The 19541-nt window shown below is 39.9% G+C and overlaps 2 protein-coding genes across 4 annotated transcripts; one reads left to right on the top strand and one right to left on the bottom strand.

The window, feature by feature from the left end:
* Positions 1 to 4514: 4514 nt before the first annotated feature.
* LOC138021508 (ribosome-binding factor A-like) lies at positions 4515 to 9029 on the top strand. 2 transcript variants are annotated; one of them, XM_068868406.1, is made up of 5 exons: positions 4515 to 4714; positions 5578 to 5599; positions 5706 to 5888; positions 6602 to 6747; positions 8104 to 9029. In XM_068868406.1, exons 1-5 carry the CDS (start codon positions 4539 to 4541, stop codon positions 8261 to 8263), a joined length of 687 nt encoding a protein of 228 aa, XP_068724507.1. In that variant the 5' UTR covers positions 4515 to 4538; the 3' UTR covers positions 8264 to 9029. The 2 variants fall into 2 exon arrangements, with proteins under 2 accessions (XP_068724507.1, XP_068724508.1); XM_068868407.1 differs by having other exon boundaries at positions 6632 to 6747.
* Positions 8915 to 19532, bottom strand: LOC138021499 (uncharacterized). Of its 2 annotated transcripts, none has more exons than XM_068868392.1 (8): positions 19388 to 19532; positions 19024 to 19177; positions 18788 to 18822; positions 15156 to 16240; positions 14598 to 14713; positions 12511 to 12655; positions 11607 to 11880; positions 8915 to 10266 (listed from the first exon to the last, which is right to left on the bottom strand). In XM_068868392.1, exons 1-8 carry the CDS (start codon positions 19447 to 19449, stop codon positions 10080 to 10082), a joined length of 2058 nt encoding a protein of 685 aa, XP_068724493.1. In that variant the 5' UTR covers positions 19450 to 19532; the 3' UTR covers positions 8915 to 10079. The 2 variants fall into 2 exon arrangements, with proteins under 2 accessions (XP_068724493.1, XP_068724492.1); XM_068868391.1 differs by having other exon boundaries at positions 15156 to 16243.
* Between the last annotated feature and the right edge of the window lie 9 nt (positions 19533 to 19541).

Consider the following 19541-nt stretch of genomic DNA (forward strand, 5'->3'; position numbering starts at 1 on the left):
ATCGTCCTTATCCATCCGAAGCAGTACTTTATCGTCCTTACCCATCCGAAGCCGTACTTTAGCGTCCGTACTCATCCGAAGCCGTACTTTTGCGTCCCTACTCATCCCTAGCCGTACTTTATCGTCCTTACCCATCCGAGGCCGTACTTTAGCGTCCCTACTCATCCCTAGCCGTACTTTATCGTCCTTACCCATCCGAGGCTGTACTTTAGCGTCCTTACTCATCCGAAGCCGTACTTTAGCGTCCTTACTCATCCCTAGCCGTACTTTATCGTCCTTACCCATCCGAGGCCGTACTTTAGCGTCCCTACTCATCCCTAGCCGTACTTTATCGTCCTTACCCATCCGAGGCTGTACTTTAGCGTCCTTACTCATCCGAAGCCGTACTTTAGCGTCCTTACTCATCCCTAGCCGTACTTTATCGTCCTTACCCATCCGAGGCCGTACTTTATCGTCCTTACCCATCCGAGGCCGTACTTTATCGTCCTTACCCATCCGAAGCCGTACTTTATCGTCCTTACCCATCCGAAGCCGTATTTTAGCGTCCTTACTCATCCGAAGCCGTACTTTTGCGTCCCTACTCATCCCTAGCCGTACTTTATCGTCCTTACCCATCCGAAGCCGTACTTTATCGTCCTTACCCATCCGAAGCCGTACTTTATCGTCCTTACCCATCCGAAGCCGTATTTTAGCGTCCTTACTCATCCGAAGCCGTACTTTAGCGTCCTTACTCATCCCTAGCCGTACTTTATCGTCCTTACCCATCCGAAGCCGTACTTTATCGTCCTTACCCATCCGAGGCCGTACTTTATCGTCCTTACCCATCCGAAGCCGTACTTTATCGTCCTTACCCATCCGAAGCCGTATTTTAGCGTCCTTACTCATCCGAAGCCGTACTTTTGCGTCCCTACTCATCCCTAGCCGTACTTAACCGTCCTTACCCATCCGAAGCCGTACTTTATCGTCCTTACCCATCCGAGGCCGTACTTTAGCGTCCTTACTCATCCGAAGCCGTACTTTATCGTCCTTACCCATCCGAGGCCGTACTTTAGCGTCCTTACTCATCCGAAGCCGTACTTTATCGTCCTTACCCATCCGAAGCCGTATTTTAGCGTCCTTACTCATCCGAAGCCGTACTTTTGCGTCCCTACTCATCCCTAGCCGTACTTAACCGTCCTTACCCATCCGAAGCCGTACTTTATCGTCCTTACCCATCCGAGGCCGTACTTTAGCGTCCCTACTCATCCCTAGCCGTACTTTATCGTCCTTACCCATCCGAAGCCGTACTTTAGCGTCCTTACTCATCCCAAGCCGTATTTTATCGTCCTTACCCATCCGAAGCCGTACTTTAGCGTCCTTACTCATCCCTAGCCGTACTTTATCGTCCTTACCCATCCGAAGCCGTACTTTAGCGTCCTTACTCATCCGAAGCCGTACTTTAGCGTCCTTACTCATCCCTAGCCGTACTTTATCGTCCTTACCCATCCCTAGCCGTACTTTTTTTTTTTTTTTTTAGCGTCCTTTATACTTATTCCAAGCTATACTTTAGCGGCCTTACTCATCCCTAGCTATACTTTAGCGTCCTTACTCATGCGTAGCCGTACTTGGGCGACCTTACTCATCCCTTGCCGTACTTTAACGTCCTTACTCATCCGTAGCCTTATCACTTAAGCGTCTTTAGTTATCCTGTAGCATCCTTAGTCCTCCTCAGTAGAAATACTTTAGCATCCTTAGCCATCCCTAGTTTTACTTCTGTTTAACGTCCTTAGTCATCCTTAGCGGTATTTAAGCGTTGTTAGCCTTCCTCTAGCATCCTTAATCTTCCCAAGCTATACTTCAACGTCCTTGCTCATCCTTGACAGTACTTAACGTCCTCAGTACGTCTTCAGTCATCCGCTTCAGCATCTTTAGTCATCCTTGGCAGTACTCAGATCGTACTTGAAAAACAATGCGTATTCTGTGCTTTTTGTGCCGCTTTTGGTGTAACTATAATCGCACACTTAACTGTTCACATGCTATACTGAAATTATCCTTGAATATTTAAGCCCTCGAAATCTTTCGCTAAATTGACAAGGGTCTGGAGCTATGAGTAGGCCTGTGATTTGTCTCATATATGGTCTAGGGGCCGAGATATCTCTCCCTCAATGCCGTACCGGGAGGCGAGGTCGGTAGCAGAAAGCAGCGAAGGGCCAACTGCGTCCAAAAGCGATCGCACGGGCCGAAATCCCGTAATGACTCGTTTGGTACGACGCTCCAGCGCCATGTCTGGAGGTACTGCATACTTTTATGTTCTGGCTGTCCGATACTTAAGATACCAGAATAATTAACATTCTTGTTTTTTACCAGAAATTGACATTTCAGTTGATTGTACAGGCATAAACGTAACGTGAGAACTGTGCGTGTCTGGTCTTCTCGAGACAGAGGTGAAAGATGGTTTCATGCAGGCTGGGACGCCTAAATTGCTTTGTTGTAAACATGGCGGTTCACAGCTCGAGTGAAGTCGTCTCTCTGGCCTTTCTGTGGACGAATTCCAAGGGCTACCGATACAATTTGGGCAAGTTTTGAAAGCTAAAAACTTCAATCGAAGCTGTATTTTGCTGGTAGGACTGGGTCGCTCGACACTTATAAGAAAATCTATGAAATGAGAATCGGGGGTCTTCCCTTGACATGGAATGGCAGAATTACCCAGAATTCCTTTGGGGCACGAAGAAGGCAACTGCTTGAGAGGCAAGCGGAGATTGGCCCTCATCAAATGAGGAAAAAGTACTGAGAAGAAGAATTCTAGCCAGATACTAAGGAGTAGCCAAGGTGCATGCTGTTAACGTAGACTTTTGATTTCTGAGCAAGTTTTCAATATAGAAAATTCGCGACAAAGAAGTGCTGGTTTTCGCTGTTACTCTTCTAGCAAAAAACTGGCCTTCAGTAATTTCTTGTCAAAGAAACGGTATAATGTAAATAAGAGAGTAATGAGATTTATATTTCCAATCATGTACCTGTCCTCTCACCACTTAAGTCAAAGTCTACATCTCTGTGCAATAAGCGCATTTAAAATTTCCTCATATTACTGTATAAAAGTAGTTAAACAAAAAAAAGGGTTTTCCTGCAAAGATGAAAAATACGTTTTTTTCTCCCGTTCCAGTTGTTATGCATGATTTTCATGGAAATTACATTCTGTTCCTCAATAAACCTGGAACAATCAGCTATGGTCTTAGTTCTTAGTTCTTACGTATCAGCTAAGTTGCGGATTGCGCTACCTGATTTTATCCCTACTACTGAGTTTACTGGTTTTAAAACAGAATCGAGGGTCGCATTTTGTATAGCGGCTTTTCTTGTTAATTAACATATCTTTAAATTTTGTGTATTTATTTATGTACCTGTATATGCTATGTATTTTAGCTGTAAATGTAATCTCTCGAAGATATTAGCTCTTGTATTTATTCTGAAATTCGAGATGAAATAAATGTGTGTTACCTTTAGCAGGGCGCGTGCGTACACTTTGTAATCTGCGACTCCAGTGCTTACCATATGACAGATAAAATGACTTTTCCCTTGAATATATAAGCCATCGAATTCTTATGTTAAATTGACAAGGGCGGTCTGGAACTGTGAGTAGGCGTGGGATTTGTCTCATATGGTTTAGGGGCCGACATATCTCTCCCTCAATGCCGTACCTGGAGGCGATTGGTACGAAGCTCCACCGCCACGTCTGGAGGTACTGCGTTTTTTCTCTCTTGTTCAAACATTCCGTCCACGCATGCGTAAATGTTCTTGCTCTCCGATACCAGGAATTGACATTTCAGGTGATTGCACAGGCATAAATGTAACGTAAGAACCGTGCGTGTCGTCTAAGTACAGCTACGGACGAGGAAGGACGCTAAAGTACAGCTAGGGATGAGGAAGGAGGGTCAAGTACAGCTTGGGATGAGTAAGGACGCTAAAATACGGCGAGGGATGAGTAGGGACGCTAAAATATGAGTATGTGAGTATGGCCACGGTTGCTTAAAGCCGCGGCTAGACGCGCTCGCACTGGTGATGCGATTTTTTCAAACTTTGTCGCGTTGCCAGCGCGAGCTGAAAATCACACGTGTAGCCACCCTTGAACTGGCGACGCGACAGGTGAAAAAATCGCAAGAAAAAAGTCGCCAGAGACAAAATCGCAGAGAATTTCGCGGAGATAGTTGACCGTGCCGCCTCCCTGCAACTTTTGGCCGCGCTTGCGACGCGACTAAAGAATATTTAGCCAATGAGATAGACCAATTCGGCTAACTCATTGTTGTACCCAATTCAAATCTCTAGGGGTTAAGATGCTTTGTGTATTGCATTTGCATGATAATGTAGCATTCACATTTAAATGATATGGTAATACTTGGAACAAAACGTTTTATTCCCAAAAGATTTGAATTGGGTACAACACTGAGTTAGCCGAGTAGGAATGTCTGTAGTGCTCAGGTCTCTTGAAATATGCGATTCGCGCGGCCTTCAATTTGTCGCCAAAGACTGCCTACACACAGTAGTTACCGAATTTTGAGCGATGAGGGATGAGCTGTAAAATTGCTAGTTCTATAAAATTGGTCCATTATCCAGTTAACAACTTTCTTGCGAAAGCTGTGGGGAGGCTTAAAATCCAGAATCATACTCAGAGAATATTTTTTGCTCAAATTACACGGGATTATGGTGACAAGTTTTCCATTGTACGAAAGAAGAAAAACAGCAGGTCTCCGAACATTTAAGCTTTAATTTATTTGAGCATGTCAAGTAACTAATTGTACCAATCTTGTGTTTTTGTTAGTGTCATTTACGTTTGTCTGCGATAGTCCTCGCGCAGCTTGCAGCACAGAAAGGGTGACCCGAAAACACTGACGCCCGGTCCATGTAACCAGCGTCACAATTAGTACTAATCCTAAACATCCATTTTAAACAGCGTTGGTCAACAGTATTTAAGTCCAAGCACCCATTTTAAAACGGTTAGCTTTCGGTCAGTGTAAAACGCAGACTGCAGACTGCAGACCAGGGGTAAAATTCAGACTGAGGTTATGACGTAACTGTTGTGACCAAACCCCTTAGAAATGCTAACCTTAGGCCAAATTAAGTCTAAAACAATATTTAGGTTTAACTGTTAGCATTTCTAATGGGTTTGGGCTTTTTCAACAGTTAAATTCTAACATCAGTCTGCGTTTTACACCGACCGGTTAGCTTTCAATTATTATTGCGATGGCCGATTACTTCATGTAAGTGAAGTGAAACTGGTGCAACAATTATTGAAAGCTAACCTTTTTAAAATGGGTGCTTAGACTACAATACTGTTGACCAACGCAGTTTAAACTGTTTGGGCTTAGTACTAATTGTGACGCTGTTTATGACCAATAGTACCCACTTGAAATAGTATTTTTGTGGTAGTCCGTTTGGGTAGTCCATGGACCGGGGGTCAGTGTTTTTAGGTCACCCGCACAGAAAGGTTAATAAATTATTCCTAACCTTTGGAGCTCGGGAGGGGAAATCCCCAAGAACCAGATTTTAATATGCAGTAATTATCTAACTTATTTGTCATTAATGTAAGTCGTTCTTGGTTGATTTCAGAAAGAATACAAGTTCTAGCAAGGTTTGTCAAAAGATTTTGCTCCAATATGTCACATAAATACTTTTCATTCTTCAAAGCAAACACTTAACGGTCTTTATGGTTGCCAAATTTGTAATACCTAATGCAGGCATCTCTGAGGCAATCACAAGTCTTCCAGTTGGATCTTCTGCAAGAAGACGACTCTCCAGACAAGCGTGTTACTGCCAGACAAAGAGTGATTTCTGGGGCAATTCTAGATGGAGTTACAAATATTCTCAATGGTCCAGAACTTGACTCAAATCTCAAAAAATGTCAAATAGAGATAACCCAGGTGATTTATAAAGCTTTGTATTGCAATTAAGGAGGCTCAAAAGGGTTTCAACACTTAGAAGACGCTCTCTTTACATCAAATAATGCTATAACAGCAATGTTATGGTGCCATATGATGTGATCTTTATTGTGATGTAATAAGTTACCTTGGAACCCGGAAAGCCCAGCAAAAACACCCTATATTTTGGATTTAGTTGCTCATATCTCAAAAACGAACGTGGTGACCCCCCCTTTTTATTGCTGAAAAGTAATTAGAAGGCCTCGATGAAACTTTCGGCAAAGTTTAAAAAAATTTCTGTCTAGCGGATTCAGACCCACCTTGAATTGGCTAGACAGAATTTTTTTGCTAGGTACACTTTGCAGAAAGTTTCATCTTGCCCCTCTGATTACTTTTCAGGAATAAAAAATGAGGGTCACCGAGTTCAGTTTTTGAGATAATTTTATAACTAACTAAAGACAAAATAAAGGGTGTTTTTACAGGGCTTGCCGTTGCCACATATAATTTTGTGACATATTACGTCACAATAATGACTGTACCTTGTTCAGCAATAATTTGTGTTTCATTTGGTACCACAATATTGCTAATACATGATACTGAATGTTGTGGTGCCGATCCTTCTAATAACAGCGTCACTTGGGGAGGGAAAGGTTGCTCATAACTATAGTTAATACTTTACAATAAAATTTATTGTAATATCATTCTTGGTGCTATAGATCCAATTCTGTCTAATTTTGATGATGCAGGTCCAAACAACCCCAAACTTTCAACTTGCAACTGTTTACTGGACTGTTTCAGACAAGTGGAAAGGTGAAAGAGTAAGAATTCAAAATATCCTGGAGGAAAATAATGATTACATTAGGTATGCAATTGTTTCGTGAATGTACACAGACAACTGAGATAATAATTCATTAAGCGATATTACCAGCCACATTCTCCACTGGAGGACAGGGGGGAAAATTTCAGAAGTTAATCAAACAAAGCTGTTGCATTGAAGGTGATTGTGATTGCTTACTCCTGTAAATGTAATGACAAAATGTTGAACCTACGACCTTGGATGGTCTACCACTGAGCTACTGCTGTTAGGACTGGAATTTTTAAAATTATGCATTCATTATTTTTAATGAAGGAGATGGTGAATGTTTTCCTTGTTTAATGTGATGATATCACAAGAAAAAAATTTATCTTGAAATAGACTACAGCTGTCAGGAATCAAAGCCAACAGTTTTCCTTTTCCCATTGAAATTGCTTCACTCCAGTGTGTTGATTTGAATGTTGTTACTACATACAACTTTATACAGCCCACCAACCCCCTCTCCCCCCTCCCCCCTAACACACCCAAAGAAGCCATAGATGTCACTGTGTATACATGTAAAATAGATGTTTTTGACTTTCATTACCTTTTTACATGCAACAGAAAAATGGAATCAAACTTTCAACAAAATAGAGCTGTGTCATGTGCAATTCCAGCATAAATCAAAATAGTAAACAGTGGCATGGTATCCAAAAATAATAATATTGCATTGCAGGTGCCCCAAGTTCAGTGGCTCAGTGTGAGGGAAAGCTGACAAAAATGTAAGGATTTGTATGGGACTCTTGATAAAGGACCAGAGAAATGAAGATAATTCTACAAAAAAATTCTCAATTAAAAAGCCTAACATTATTGCCATTGTGGGTCACTTCCTTCCTGTGTGGTTTTTTTTCAGATTCGACGCAAACATTATTGAGCCATTGTCAACTGTTGACAACTTAGGAACAGATAATGGCTTTTTGCTTCAAACCTGGAAAAAAAAAACATGGGAGGGAAGCGACCCACAATGGCAATAACGTTAGGCCTTTTAATTGAGAATTTTTTTTGTAAAATTATCTTCTCAGGTCTTTTTTATTGGGATTCCCATACAAATCCTAATATTTTTGTTGTGTTTCCCTCTGAGCTTGGGGCACCTGTGATGTTATTGGTTTAAATGAACCCATTCACTCCTCAGGACTCCCACAGGCTTCCCAGGACTCCCAGAGTTGCCCAGTAAGAATTTCTGGCATTTGACAGAGTAAAATGTGTTAAGAACAGACTTAACTGAGTATCTATCCCATGAACCATGTGAGCGTTAGCCCTACTGATGGAAATGGGCCCACACAAGGACAGAGAAAAAGTCTCACTCCCAGGGGTCAACAGGTTAAGGGAAATTACAAGTAATTTTGTTTTCTCACTTAATTTCAGGAGGTTGCTCCCAGCATACTGTTCCTTGAATCGATTTCCTCAGTTGGTTTTTATTAAAGATAACAGTGTAGAGTATCAAGGCGAATTAGAAGACCTCTTCAACCAAGCCAAGCATGCTGACAGCTTTTGGATAAATGCAAGTAAATTCAAAGACAGCTGAAGGACTTGGTTTCAGGGGGTTCAAACAACAGTCATTCAAATGACATTGTTACTTTTTTTTTTACCAGGGACCAACTGCATGAATATCTTGAGCCAAAGGGTACAAGAGCCTGAGCTTATTATAATAATTACATGATCGAGTAACCCTTTGGGGAAACAGACAAGTTGCCATCAAACAATCCATTCATTTGGCTATTTTCAACCAGGGTTCTAATCCATAATGTGCAATGAGTGAGAGCTACAGCTATCTTTTCTTATCATGTCTTTTTCAAAATTAATGTGGCATCATTCTTACTAATTGACTGGTGATTCTGCTGGGTCAGGAACAAGATTATTCATGGAGTACAAAATACCAATGGTTTTGGATTTTTTACGACTAATGAAACACCATGCCAAACTAAATCCAATATCTGCATGTGTATGTTGTTTTAGTGGTACAGTTTAATGCTTTGCAAGACGGATGAGGGAATTACTTATTTTTGTAGAATATAACATTCAATCCTCAAAGTGGACGTCCAAACGTTTTTTGCCAACGGAAAGATGATAAATTAATGTTGTAAACTAAACAGTACAGCAAAGTGCATAATAAGACCAAATTGTAGTAGGCTTGTGACAACTTTTTCTCTTTTACCATAAACTAGTACCAGCAAGCTTCAATGTGAAAATCTGCACAAGTGCTTTAATTGCTCCACCTTTTTAGCCTACTTAAGAAAATAACAAATAGTAGGAAGCTGCTTGTTATAAAAGGATGAATATCATGTTACTCTAACTTGACTCTCTGTTGGTGATGTTGGGGGGAAATATGGAAAAGGAAAAAAAACCCAAATTGTATCAAACATTTGCTTGAGCACTAACCCCTCAACAGACCTGGTTTGGTTACATGACTCTTCCATGCATGATCATCACATTTTAATTAACTTTAATGACTCAGATTTTATGAATTTTGTGAAAAAAAAAGCATATTTTACAGTGTACCTTTTGGAAAACTTCAACTGGTCTAAAATTCATACTCGACTTCTACAAAGATGTAAATGGCAATTGCTTATTCATACTGACACATGTACTAAATGCATACAGCCTGTCACCAATAGTATTACTCCAACCGCAATAATCATGCATTTAAAACAATTTCCAGATTTCCAATAAATGGAGGGGAAATACTTTCTGACTGCTTAACCCATTCACTCCTCAAAACCCCTGAATGCCACTAGTTGACAAGTAAAATTGTCTGGTGTTGGGCAGAGTAAAATCTGTTAAGTAAATATCGGTTATTGACCAAGCATGAGGTCAAGAGGTGTTTATGGACCGAGACAAAGTCTAGGTCCATCACTCGAAAAAAGAACAAGGCCAATATCCAGCCATCAAGCTTGGTCAATAAAGGATTTATTATGTGGAATAAGACACCAAAAAATGATCTTTGATCTTGCGGGACCAAGCAAGAAATCCTCAGTGGGCAAGATAGCTCCATCTTGCCTGCTTGGGAAGCCAATCACAGTACCGGATTTGGTTCATCTTGCCCGCTCACTGAGCTAGTCATATAATAAATAATATTATTGGTCAATTGGAATCTCTTGAAGTTATGATTCCAGAATTTATTTTTAGACTACTACTGTATTCAGCTGGGTTCTATATGCAAATACATGTAACCCTAATGTGTTTGACGTTAATGCCAGCATATGTTGTTATTTTCCATCATACAGATTCTGGATTCTTCCTTATACAAACATAAGAGTAAAATCAATGACATGCAATAATTTGGTTTACAAGCAAAAGCATTTTAACTATTTTGAACAATTCAACCATCGTGACTTGCTGAATTACAGTATAGAGCGTCTGTATGGGCTGTCCTGGTCATGTGAAAGCCACATATGGCGTTTCAGTTGGATGCTGGTGATAAACTTTTTGCCACAGTCTTTACACACATATTTTTCATCCCCTACATGTTGACGGATATGGCGCCTCAGTCCCTCTAGCTGCTCATATGTCTTTGGACACCACTGACATCTAGAAAAAGTATCAACAGCAAACAAAGGAAAAGAAAAGGTTACGTTTATACAAACGTGTAGCACTTATATTTTAAACAGAGTTAACTGAATAGTGAAGTGCTGGATTTCTATCCCATTTGAACCATGTGGGCGTTAGCCCTACTGATGGAAATGGGCCAACACAAGGACAGAGAAAAACTCTGACCAGGGTGGGAATTGGAACCCACGACCTTTGGGTTAGATCTCCGCCGCTCTACCGACTGAGCTACAAGGTCAGACGGGAGCAGGCCGTGGGAACTGAAGATGTTAAAGTCACGGCAATGAACATGTACAAGTACAAGGAAAGGTTACGTTTGTGTGGGCCCATTTCCATCAGTAGGGCTAACGCTCACATGGTTCACATGGGATAGAAATCCAGCACTTCACATTACATTCTAAACAAAAAAGAAATCATGAATTTTTATGTTGTGAACAAAATCCAAGTGTTCTAACAAGAGTCGAACCTGTGACATTCCGATAACTAGTTTGGATGTTCTATCACTGAGTTACAGGAAACTCATAGAGCCGTTAAACTATGATAAGGTGACAAGTGTCTTGCACACTGATCAATCCATCGTAAAGTTTGGTTTAAAAAAAGATCTTGAATGAAGGCTGAAATTTAGACATAGATTACTCAAATTACCCTAATGTTGCTAAATTTCTTTCAACTGTTCCCCCAAGCTCTTTCAATGAGTGTACAATGTAATACTGTATGAACAATTTTCCTCAATCAAACTAAACCTCCGAAATTCTACTAAGAATCAATAAAAGGCAGAAAACAAGGAAGGGAATTGAACAGAATTCAATTCAAAAGAGGGTGTTTGAAGTCAAGAAATTGCAGAAAGCTCTGGAGAGTACACATCTTTTGTAAATCTCTGAAATCACTGCCTGGGACTTAATGGAGCTTCATAATAATACAGAATCTTCTGGTGAGTGATTTCCTTTATAATAATTATTATAAAATATGTTTATATCTTGTTGTCAGTGGCAGCTTTAATCTTAAAGCATTATACTAAAACTACACTTTTAAAAAAATTTCCAGCACTCAACAAAGTGTCAGTATGGTCAGGCAACAAGGATGAAACAGGTGCAATGTTACAAAATACATGATATTGCACCCATAAATAAAATTATTATCTTCAGGGTTTCAATACAATTTCTACAAGAAGGTAATTTTAACAAAAAGAAACCTGCAGGATAACAATATTCTACAAGGCTTTGAGCTAATAGGTGGTGCCGGTGCCCAGGGAGGAATTTTAAGCCTTTAAATATATTTTTAATTATCATGATCTGGCAAACCAAGCTGATTACTTCACTTACTCATAAGGCTTTTTCTTGGCCTGTTTATGAATATGCATGTGTCGCTTTAAATAGACTGCATTGATAAACTCCTTCGAACACAAATCACATGTGACTACTGACTCCCGTGTATGCAAAAGTCTGTGAGCTTTCAAGTTATCTCGCCGTGTAAAAGCTGAACCACAATCATCACACACAAACTTCTTATCATTCCTGTGTCCTGCTATGTGGCGCTTAAGGTCTGCACTTTTGACAAATGCTCGATCACACTCTGTGCACTTGTGTCGTCTGTCCCCTGTTGATGAAAACACCAACATGATAATGCATATTAAGTGTACTGAAAATGTTATTGGTGTCATGTTATTATTTTCTGTGTGTAAACTTATCAACTATCACTAAAATAATCTTAGAATCTTGAACATTTAATTGGCTGGAGGAAAAGAACCCTTAGCTATACATTAATTTTTTGTCTTATTTTCTCGTGCAAAGAGTTCCGCTTATTACTGTGTGTGTCTACTATGTAAATTGCACATACAAATTCTAGATATAAAGATTTAAAAATAACATTGTTGAAGCCAGTCAAAAATTATTGAAATTAATGTTATATTATGCATCATACATGTACATGGACCACCAGCGTCTCCCTCGGCAGCTACTCTACTCACAGTTATGCGAGGGCAAACGCAATCAGGGTAGACCAAGGCTTCGATTTAAAGACACCGTAAAAAGAAACTTGGAGAAGTTGGACATAGACAGGAGTTCCTGGCAGCAGAAGGCTAAGGACCGAGCTGTGTGGAGGAATCTGATCAGACCTAAATGAAACAGCCATTGTCGCCCATGACAGGCTGCTCTGATGATGATGATGATGCATCATACAGCTCCAAGTAGACCTTCCACATTATGGGTGCTTGATTACTTAACATACCAATGTGATATTTGATGTGTGACTTGATACATCCTTTGGTTCTGAACTCTTTCCCACAGAATTCACACTTGTATTGTTTTTCTTGCACATGAATAGCCTTATGAATTGTAAGTTCGCTGGAAGTTCTAAAACCTTTCTGGCATTGCTATGACAAAAGAAATGAAGAAGTCAAAAAAAGGGCTTCCTCCCAATAATTTCAGAGATTACGCTGCTAGCTGGTTTTTTCTGCTTTAGTTAACCCATTGACATCCAAACTGGCTGAAACCGGCCAGACTCTGTCTAACGCCAGTGGGGAACCCCTGGGAGTCAATGGGTTAACTGCATGGAGTTGATCAATGACCATTTTAACATACTTGCATACTCTCTTTCATTTCACCCTAGATAGACCCATACCTGACTGTACATTGTAACTTTGCATTTTGAGGTGACCAAATGTTTAATTTAAGTACATCCTTTTTCATTTATAAATTTTCCTTTCTTTCTTAAACTGCGAGCAGTCTCTCTTTTACGTGTACTTTAGAATTATTGAAATGATTCTAGAACTTTCAATGACTGAAGCATAAACAGGGCAAAAAACTTCTATTAAGTTCCACTTGTCCATTGGATGAGTAACGTTGAGAATTTGGTTGTCCGAAAGTTAAATTCACTTGTCCAAAACAATTATTTAATTGAATAACAAAATATCATTAAAAAATGTAGAAATTGTATAATATAATGTGTTTTGTACCAAATCTCAAGTGTTTGTCTTAACAGTTATTTCAATTTCTGTTGTTCTTTGCACTATTTAATACAACACCACTTCATACACACATACCATTCATATGAAAATACCATTTATACACACATCGGGGATCACTCACATTCTTTATGCACATGTACAATACACCACTTGAGAAAATGCAGCCCCTGTATGAGGCATTAAAATTGCTATCTAAGATGAAACACATAAGTCCTGGCCATATTCTGAGGCTGTTTTCAAGGAAATGATCTGGCCTCAGTTGTTCAAAAGGTGGATAACACTATCCACCGGATAAATCATTATCTACTGGATAAACATTAGTGAAAGCAATTGAGTTATCTAGTGGATAGTGATTTATTCAGTGGATAGCGCTATCCACCCTTCGAACAACTGGGGCCTGATGATCACAAGACTTACTACAACTACACTTATCTTGCCACAACGGTAATCGCCTTGTTCAAGTGTTAATGAAGCCTTGTCTCAAACGAGGTCGTCATTTCCATATATCATGGAATATGAATCCCAGTCTTTTTCGGAAACAACAGAGCCAGATCATCTCGGAAAACAAAGGCGAAAACGGGTAAGTTGCCGTGAAAAGAAACCAAAATTCACGAAACTCAGGATAGTTTACAAAGTCCAGAGGTGCTTGGGAACTCAGATCTCGCTAGAAAAGAACTTTTTTTTCCGGCAAACTCTACTCGTCGCATAGGACAAGTGCTTTTGGAAATCCACTCGTCCAAGATACAAGTCAGAGTACTCGTCTCGGATGGGCGGACGAGCAGAGGCTTTTTGCCCTGCTATGGGTCGCAAATATTGCGGGCGTTTGTCACCAACGCCTGCACTACCCAGTTTCAGCCATTTTGAAGTGTTCATCTGTTTCACCGAATTAAAGCAAAAGAGAGACTACTTGCAGTGTATTTCTTTCTGAGCATTTTAAAAATAATTATAATACTCTTGGTGTGAGAGGCAATAACTAAAGATGCCAAGACTCTGTAAAAATACTTTCCCTAAAACAGTCAACTTTAGAGGGCAAACATGTGGCTCAGGCAGTCACCCCAGCCGCATGATAAAATTGAGCCGGGATGTCACAGAAACATTTTATGGAGCTTTGTATGTAGGATTTACCTATAGACAAAAACCAGAAAAATTCTGAATACTGCAATAAGCTCATGCATAAATTTAACACAACTGTATGTTTACAATAACTTATCAGTCAAGACTTCTATTTCTGAGTGTGTAACTAGATGAGTCCAGTTTTTCTCTCAGAACATCTCCTCATGATTTCCAGCTGCATTCAATATCCTTTTCAGTGATAGAGAGTCTTTACAGACTGTTAATTTGTAATTACCTCACAAATGAAAGGTCTTGCATCTTGGTGACTTGTCTGGTGACGCCTGAGATCATTGTTGGTAAAGAACTTTTTGTCACATTTGTCACACCCAAACTTCCTGACTCGAGGGGTTGCTTAAAACAATAGAAATCACAATACAGTAAAACTTAAGAATTAATAGTTCCACCAAAACTCTAAAAGTAGACAGCTGTAAGTGCAATTTATCACAGTCATACAGTCTCTGTAACCACCCCACAGGTCAAACTGCAGGTGTATCAAGAATTCATTCCCACTCAGTGGACAATGACTGCATAATAACCTATTGCAAGCCGGTTAGGGTAGAGAGGATGGAAATGTGTCAAAGTAATTAGTTTGAAAAAGCTTCCCACTCTTCAGATTTGGTCATTTTGTTCCTGTTTTGTCTTTTTTTTCAATTGCAATCTTTTCAGAACTCATTTGATGTAATACTTTGAGCAATACTTCCTGGGTAGTCTGAAATGTATAAATGAAAAAACAAATTGCATTCAAAAGACAATAATTATTATAAATTTAGTGCTCCTTAATCTTAACACCAACCTGGTCCTTTCAAAGACCTTTGTATATGTGCACCATCTATTTGCACCCCTGATACAATATCACCATAATCCACTTTCCTTTCACCAAGGATTTCCACCTCTGGATCTCCCCCTGTCTGAGTCATCAATTCTCTTATCAGTATGCTTTTTTTTCTATAAATCATTTTTGGACACTCATCAAAGTTTTCAGTTTCTGCTGAGCTAGCCATTTCTGGGTGAGTAATCTCTGACTTTGACTCCTCCACAAAGGATGGTAAGTCTGAAAACCCTTGATTTTGTAAACCTTGTGATGTCTGCACGGTGACTGACTGTGAGACATTGTCGATTGGGACATTTTCTCCAGAAGCAACAGACTGTGCAAGGACTAATGTCTGTGAAGTGCCACCTGGTGTGCTATATGAATGCTCTGAAGACAAAGGATTTGCTGATGCACATGGCTGCAAAATACAGCTAACATTTGGAGTGATTAAGGTACTCTCAGAAACTGTTAACTCCGTTGAACTATGAACAGGCTGATGATCATCACTTTGCGTCTGATTTGCTTGAACGTTCGCAAGTTCCAAAGCTTTCTCAATAACACCTTCTCTGGCAGATGTTTCTTGAGGAACAACATTCAAAGTGATAGGCTGTGCAAAGAACAGAGCATTTGCAAAAGGTGAAGAAGGATCAAGAACACTAGCAAGAGATGATGCTTCTCCTGAAACTGGCATGCCATTGGATCCTACTAAAAATAGAAGGGTTGGCTGGAGTCCACTGGACAAAGTCAGAGGAGGGGAAGGAGCAACTGGCAGCTGCACTGCATTACCCAGGGAATTCACATTAAGAAGAATGGGACTTTGCATCTGAGAGCCAGGGGAAACTTCAGCACATGGAAGCTCATTTGGGCAAGAAATGGCATTTTCACCCAAGCCGGATGTACATGTACTTTGTGGTTCTGGGGACTGATACTCAGAGGTGACCTCAGTACAATTTATGCTTGTTTGACCTTTCTGTAGTTTCAACTTTCTCTTGCTCAGCATAAAGCTGTTGAATTCTTTTGCCGCATGTGAAGTCATCTTTGTTGGTGATCCCTTGCGGTTGGCTTTTCTGCTAAACAACAAAATTTGAATCACCAAGCATGAAACAAAAGTTTAAAAAATAAAAAACATGTGCATCAAACACCACCACAAAGGCAAAATCTGCTCATAGTCTTATATTAAATTGGAGTTTTACTAAATTTGAGTGGAACCAGACAAACTTTCAGCATGACAATTCTTTTAGGACCAACCCCTTCAAGGCTCGACAATAACGCTAGCCAATGGGGCTAGTAAATATTGTGAAGCAGTGGAGTTCTGGATGAAAACAAAAATAAAAATTATTTCTTATGGATAAGGCAAAAGGAGAGAATAGAAACTAACAACAGAAACTGTGAGCAGATTCTATGGAATTTACTGCCTTAAAAAAATGATACTTTGAAAAAAAAAAAAAAAAAACTCCAGAGGAAACCAACGCGGATTACAGTTTCCCCATGCCACGTTATGAATGATTAATCATGTGTGAAATAATGCGGGACTTCTCGGCTGCTGTTTCCATATGCGCGTAACTCTGTCGCAAACAATCGCAAGCACCTTCCAAGAGCTTGATCACAAACAGTTTACGTAAATGGAAACACCCTTTACGTTCATCCCCGATCAATTGCCGATAATCACAGATGATCGCAAACAAGACGCAAGAGATACAAAATTTTCTATTGTTACATCTTGTTGGCAAGGAGTAGCAATGCAAAAGCAAGGAACCAACGATATGGAAACACAATGGTAAACTGTTTCTGATTGTTTGCGATCAATCGACGCTATTTTTGTGTACAAGATACGTTTTGACGAATTAGAAGAAAGCATAAGTACCTAATGAAAATGGCGTCTGAGTACGATTGTGGCAATGAGGATACTCCTCAAAACAGTGTGAATTTAATGAATATCGTAAGGGAATACCCTGCCAAATATACCTGTTGTAAAGTTCTTGATCACAAAGAGCCAGTTCCTACAGTATAATTTGATACTGGCTATGCTGCAGCCGTTCCTGCTCCTCAAAAATATATCGGACCCAGAATCGGTGACGTCTCTTGACACTTCCTCTCTGCCTTCTTCTTCGCAACAGCTCCAACATAAGAAGTTGCACATGACGCAAAAACTAATTCTGCTTTTATTTTTGTGTCCTTTTCTTATGATGTGACGAGATCAAGTTGCGTAAAGCAATCATGCGTATGGAAAACAGGATCGCTAACACAAATGCAAAAAGTGACGGTGTTTGCGATCCAGCCAACACAAACTGTTTGCGACTATTTGCGACGTTGTTACGTGTACAAATGTATATGGAAAGACGTCATGTACTTGTTTAGAAATTTAATTTGGACCAATTACAATTTATTTCAAATTAAAAAAAAAAAAGAAGTAAAGTAAAGTAAACTCAATTTATTTAATGTCGGTACAGGTAGTTCCTTCAGTTATGAAACTGGTATCAATGGAAGCCGACCGTGTGCCTTTTAGCACCCTCCCTCTGTCAGTGCTCACAGTTATTCACGGATATTTAAAGCTATAGCTACACGGATCAAAGGAAAGTGGAAACAGACGTTGAAGTCACCAAGGCTCGAACTGGGGACTCCTAGCTCTGAAAGCCGCACTAGCCAACTGAGCTACGCCTGCAAATGGTTGTTTTTGAGGAGAGGGGAAAACAGGAGTACCCAGGAAAAACCTCTCAAAGCAGAGTACAGAACCAACATACTCAACCCACATATGGCGTAGAATCTCGGAATTGATCCCGGGCCACATTGGTAGAAGGCGAGTGCTCTCACCACTACGCCAGCCCCGCTCGACTCAACAGTGCTCGTGAGCACTGTGGCCGCCGAATAATAATTGACTCCGAAAACCATTCAAGCATAAATTGCACAGATTGCTGTTTGAAACTATTAAAAAGAAAATCTTATATGAGGGCAAGTCTCTCCTTTTGAATTTCCTTTATATCTAATTTAAGATATAATTTTCCAGCATTCCGCTGGTTTTGTGCTTCATGCATACAATGGGGTTTGAGGCTAAAATTTCAATGGCAAATAGCTCTAATCAAAGGAACAGCCTTTCCACAGACTTCGAAATGAGTAGTTTAGTTTTACGTACGGTTTATTTCTTAATTTACTTTATTTCATGTTTTCCATACTCCAGTGCTTTTGTGAGTTGCAAAGTTTTGGCAACGGTTCTGTGAGAATTGGCCTCAAGGTCACAAAAACTTTGCCTTTTTGAGAAAAATATGGGAAGCCTTTAACTCCAGCGTATTTGCGCCACTGTTGCGAGGATGGATATGAGAATATCAGTCAGAATGTTTACTAAACTAGCGCATGCTGTGTTTGCAAATGGGGAATTTTTTTTGTGATAGTTTTTACAAATGAATGAAACTGCGCATGATGAGACTGGCTAGTGCAAATTTAGATTTGGCTAGTGAAATTAGATCTGATACTAGCCACTAGGCTAGTGAGCTGAAAAGTTAGTCTCGAGCCCCGCCCTTCATTTGTCTGGCAAAAACTAAATGTATATGGTTCTTTTTAGGTATAACTGTACTAAAACATATATTTTGTTTGAATGAGTGATTTGATAATTAACTTACCTGAGAGAAGATACACCAGATCCACCCACAATATCCTATAACAGGGCAAAGTATAAATCATTGGCAACTCTTATATCCCTACTAAAAAAACATTTTATAACATAAGACAAAAATTATTGATTATCCTGATAGGCGAGTGGTCCTGATACCGATAATTTATTCCCTCATTTTGCATCTATTAAACACAAAAACTCAGTCAGAAATTGTCAGTCTATATTTTCTCCAGACACACTCACTGCTTGTTTCTGGGATCCGGCGTTATGCTTGATTGAAGACACCAACTTATGCAGACGGCCCCGTGAGCAAAGCAGCTCATTGGAAGTCGCATTGGACAAATTAAAGGAACTTAAATCATGCGGCTCCTCTACAACTGGATGATCTCTGGAGATACTGAAGAACAAAGAAAGAAATAAAATAGACTAAGTAAAGTTAAATTGAAAAAAAGAAACTAAACTATCCTTTGAACATTCCTTAGCTGGCTATTATACATTTTCGTCTCAACCAAAATGCATTATGATGTTGAGGGCTTGCATGCAGCGAGCAGACCATAGGAAAAAGCTTTTGTCCACTCTCAAGGTTAAGAAGACTTTGTTTGCGTACCTATCCGACTTTTTCATCACCAACGAAGGAAGGTTGTGCTTAAGAGCACAAGATAAAGTCATTGACTAGATCACCATTTTGACGTTTGGCGTTTGGAGGAACGAAAAAAACAAGGCGTCTTCTCCCAACCAAAGAATGAAATCCCAAGTCACCT

The sequence above is a fragment of the Montipora capricornis genome, chromosome 10 (genome assembly GCF_036669925.1).
Source record: "Montipora capricornis isolate CH-2021 chromosome 10, ASM3666992v2, whole genome shotgun sequence".
Taxonomy (NCBI): domain Eukaryota; kingdom Metazoa; phylum Cnidaria; class Anthozoa; order Scleractinia; family Acroporidae; genus Montipora; species Montipora capricornis.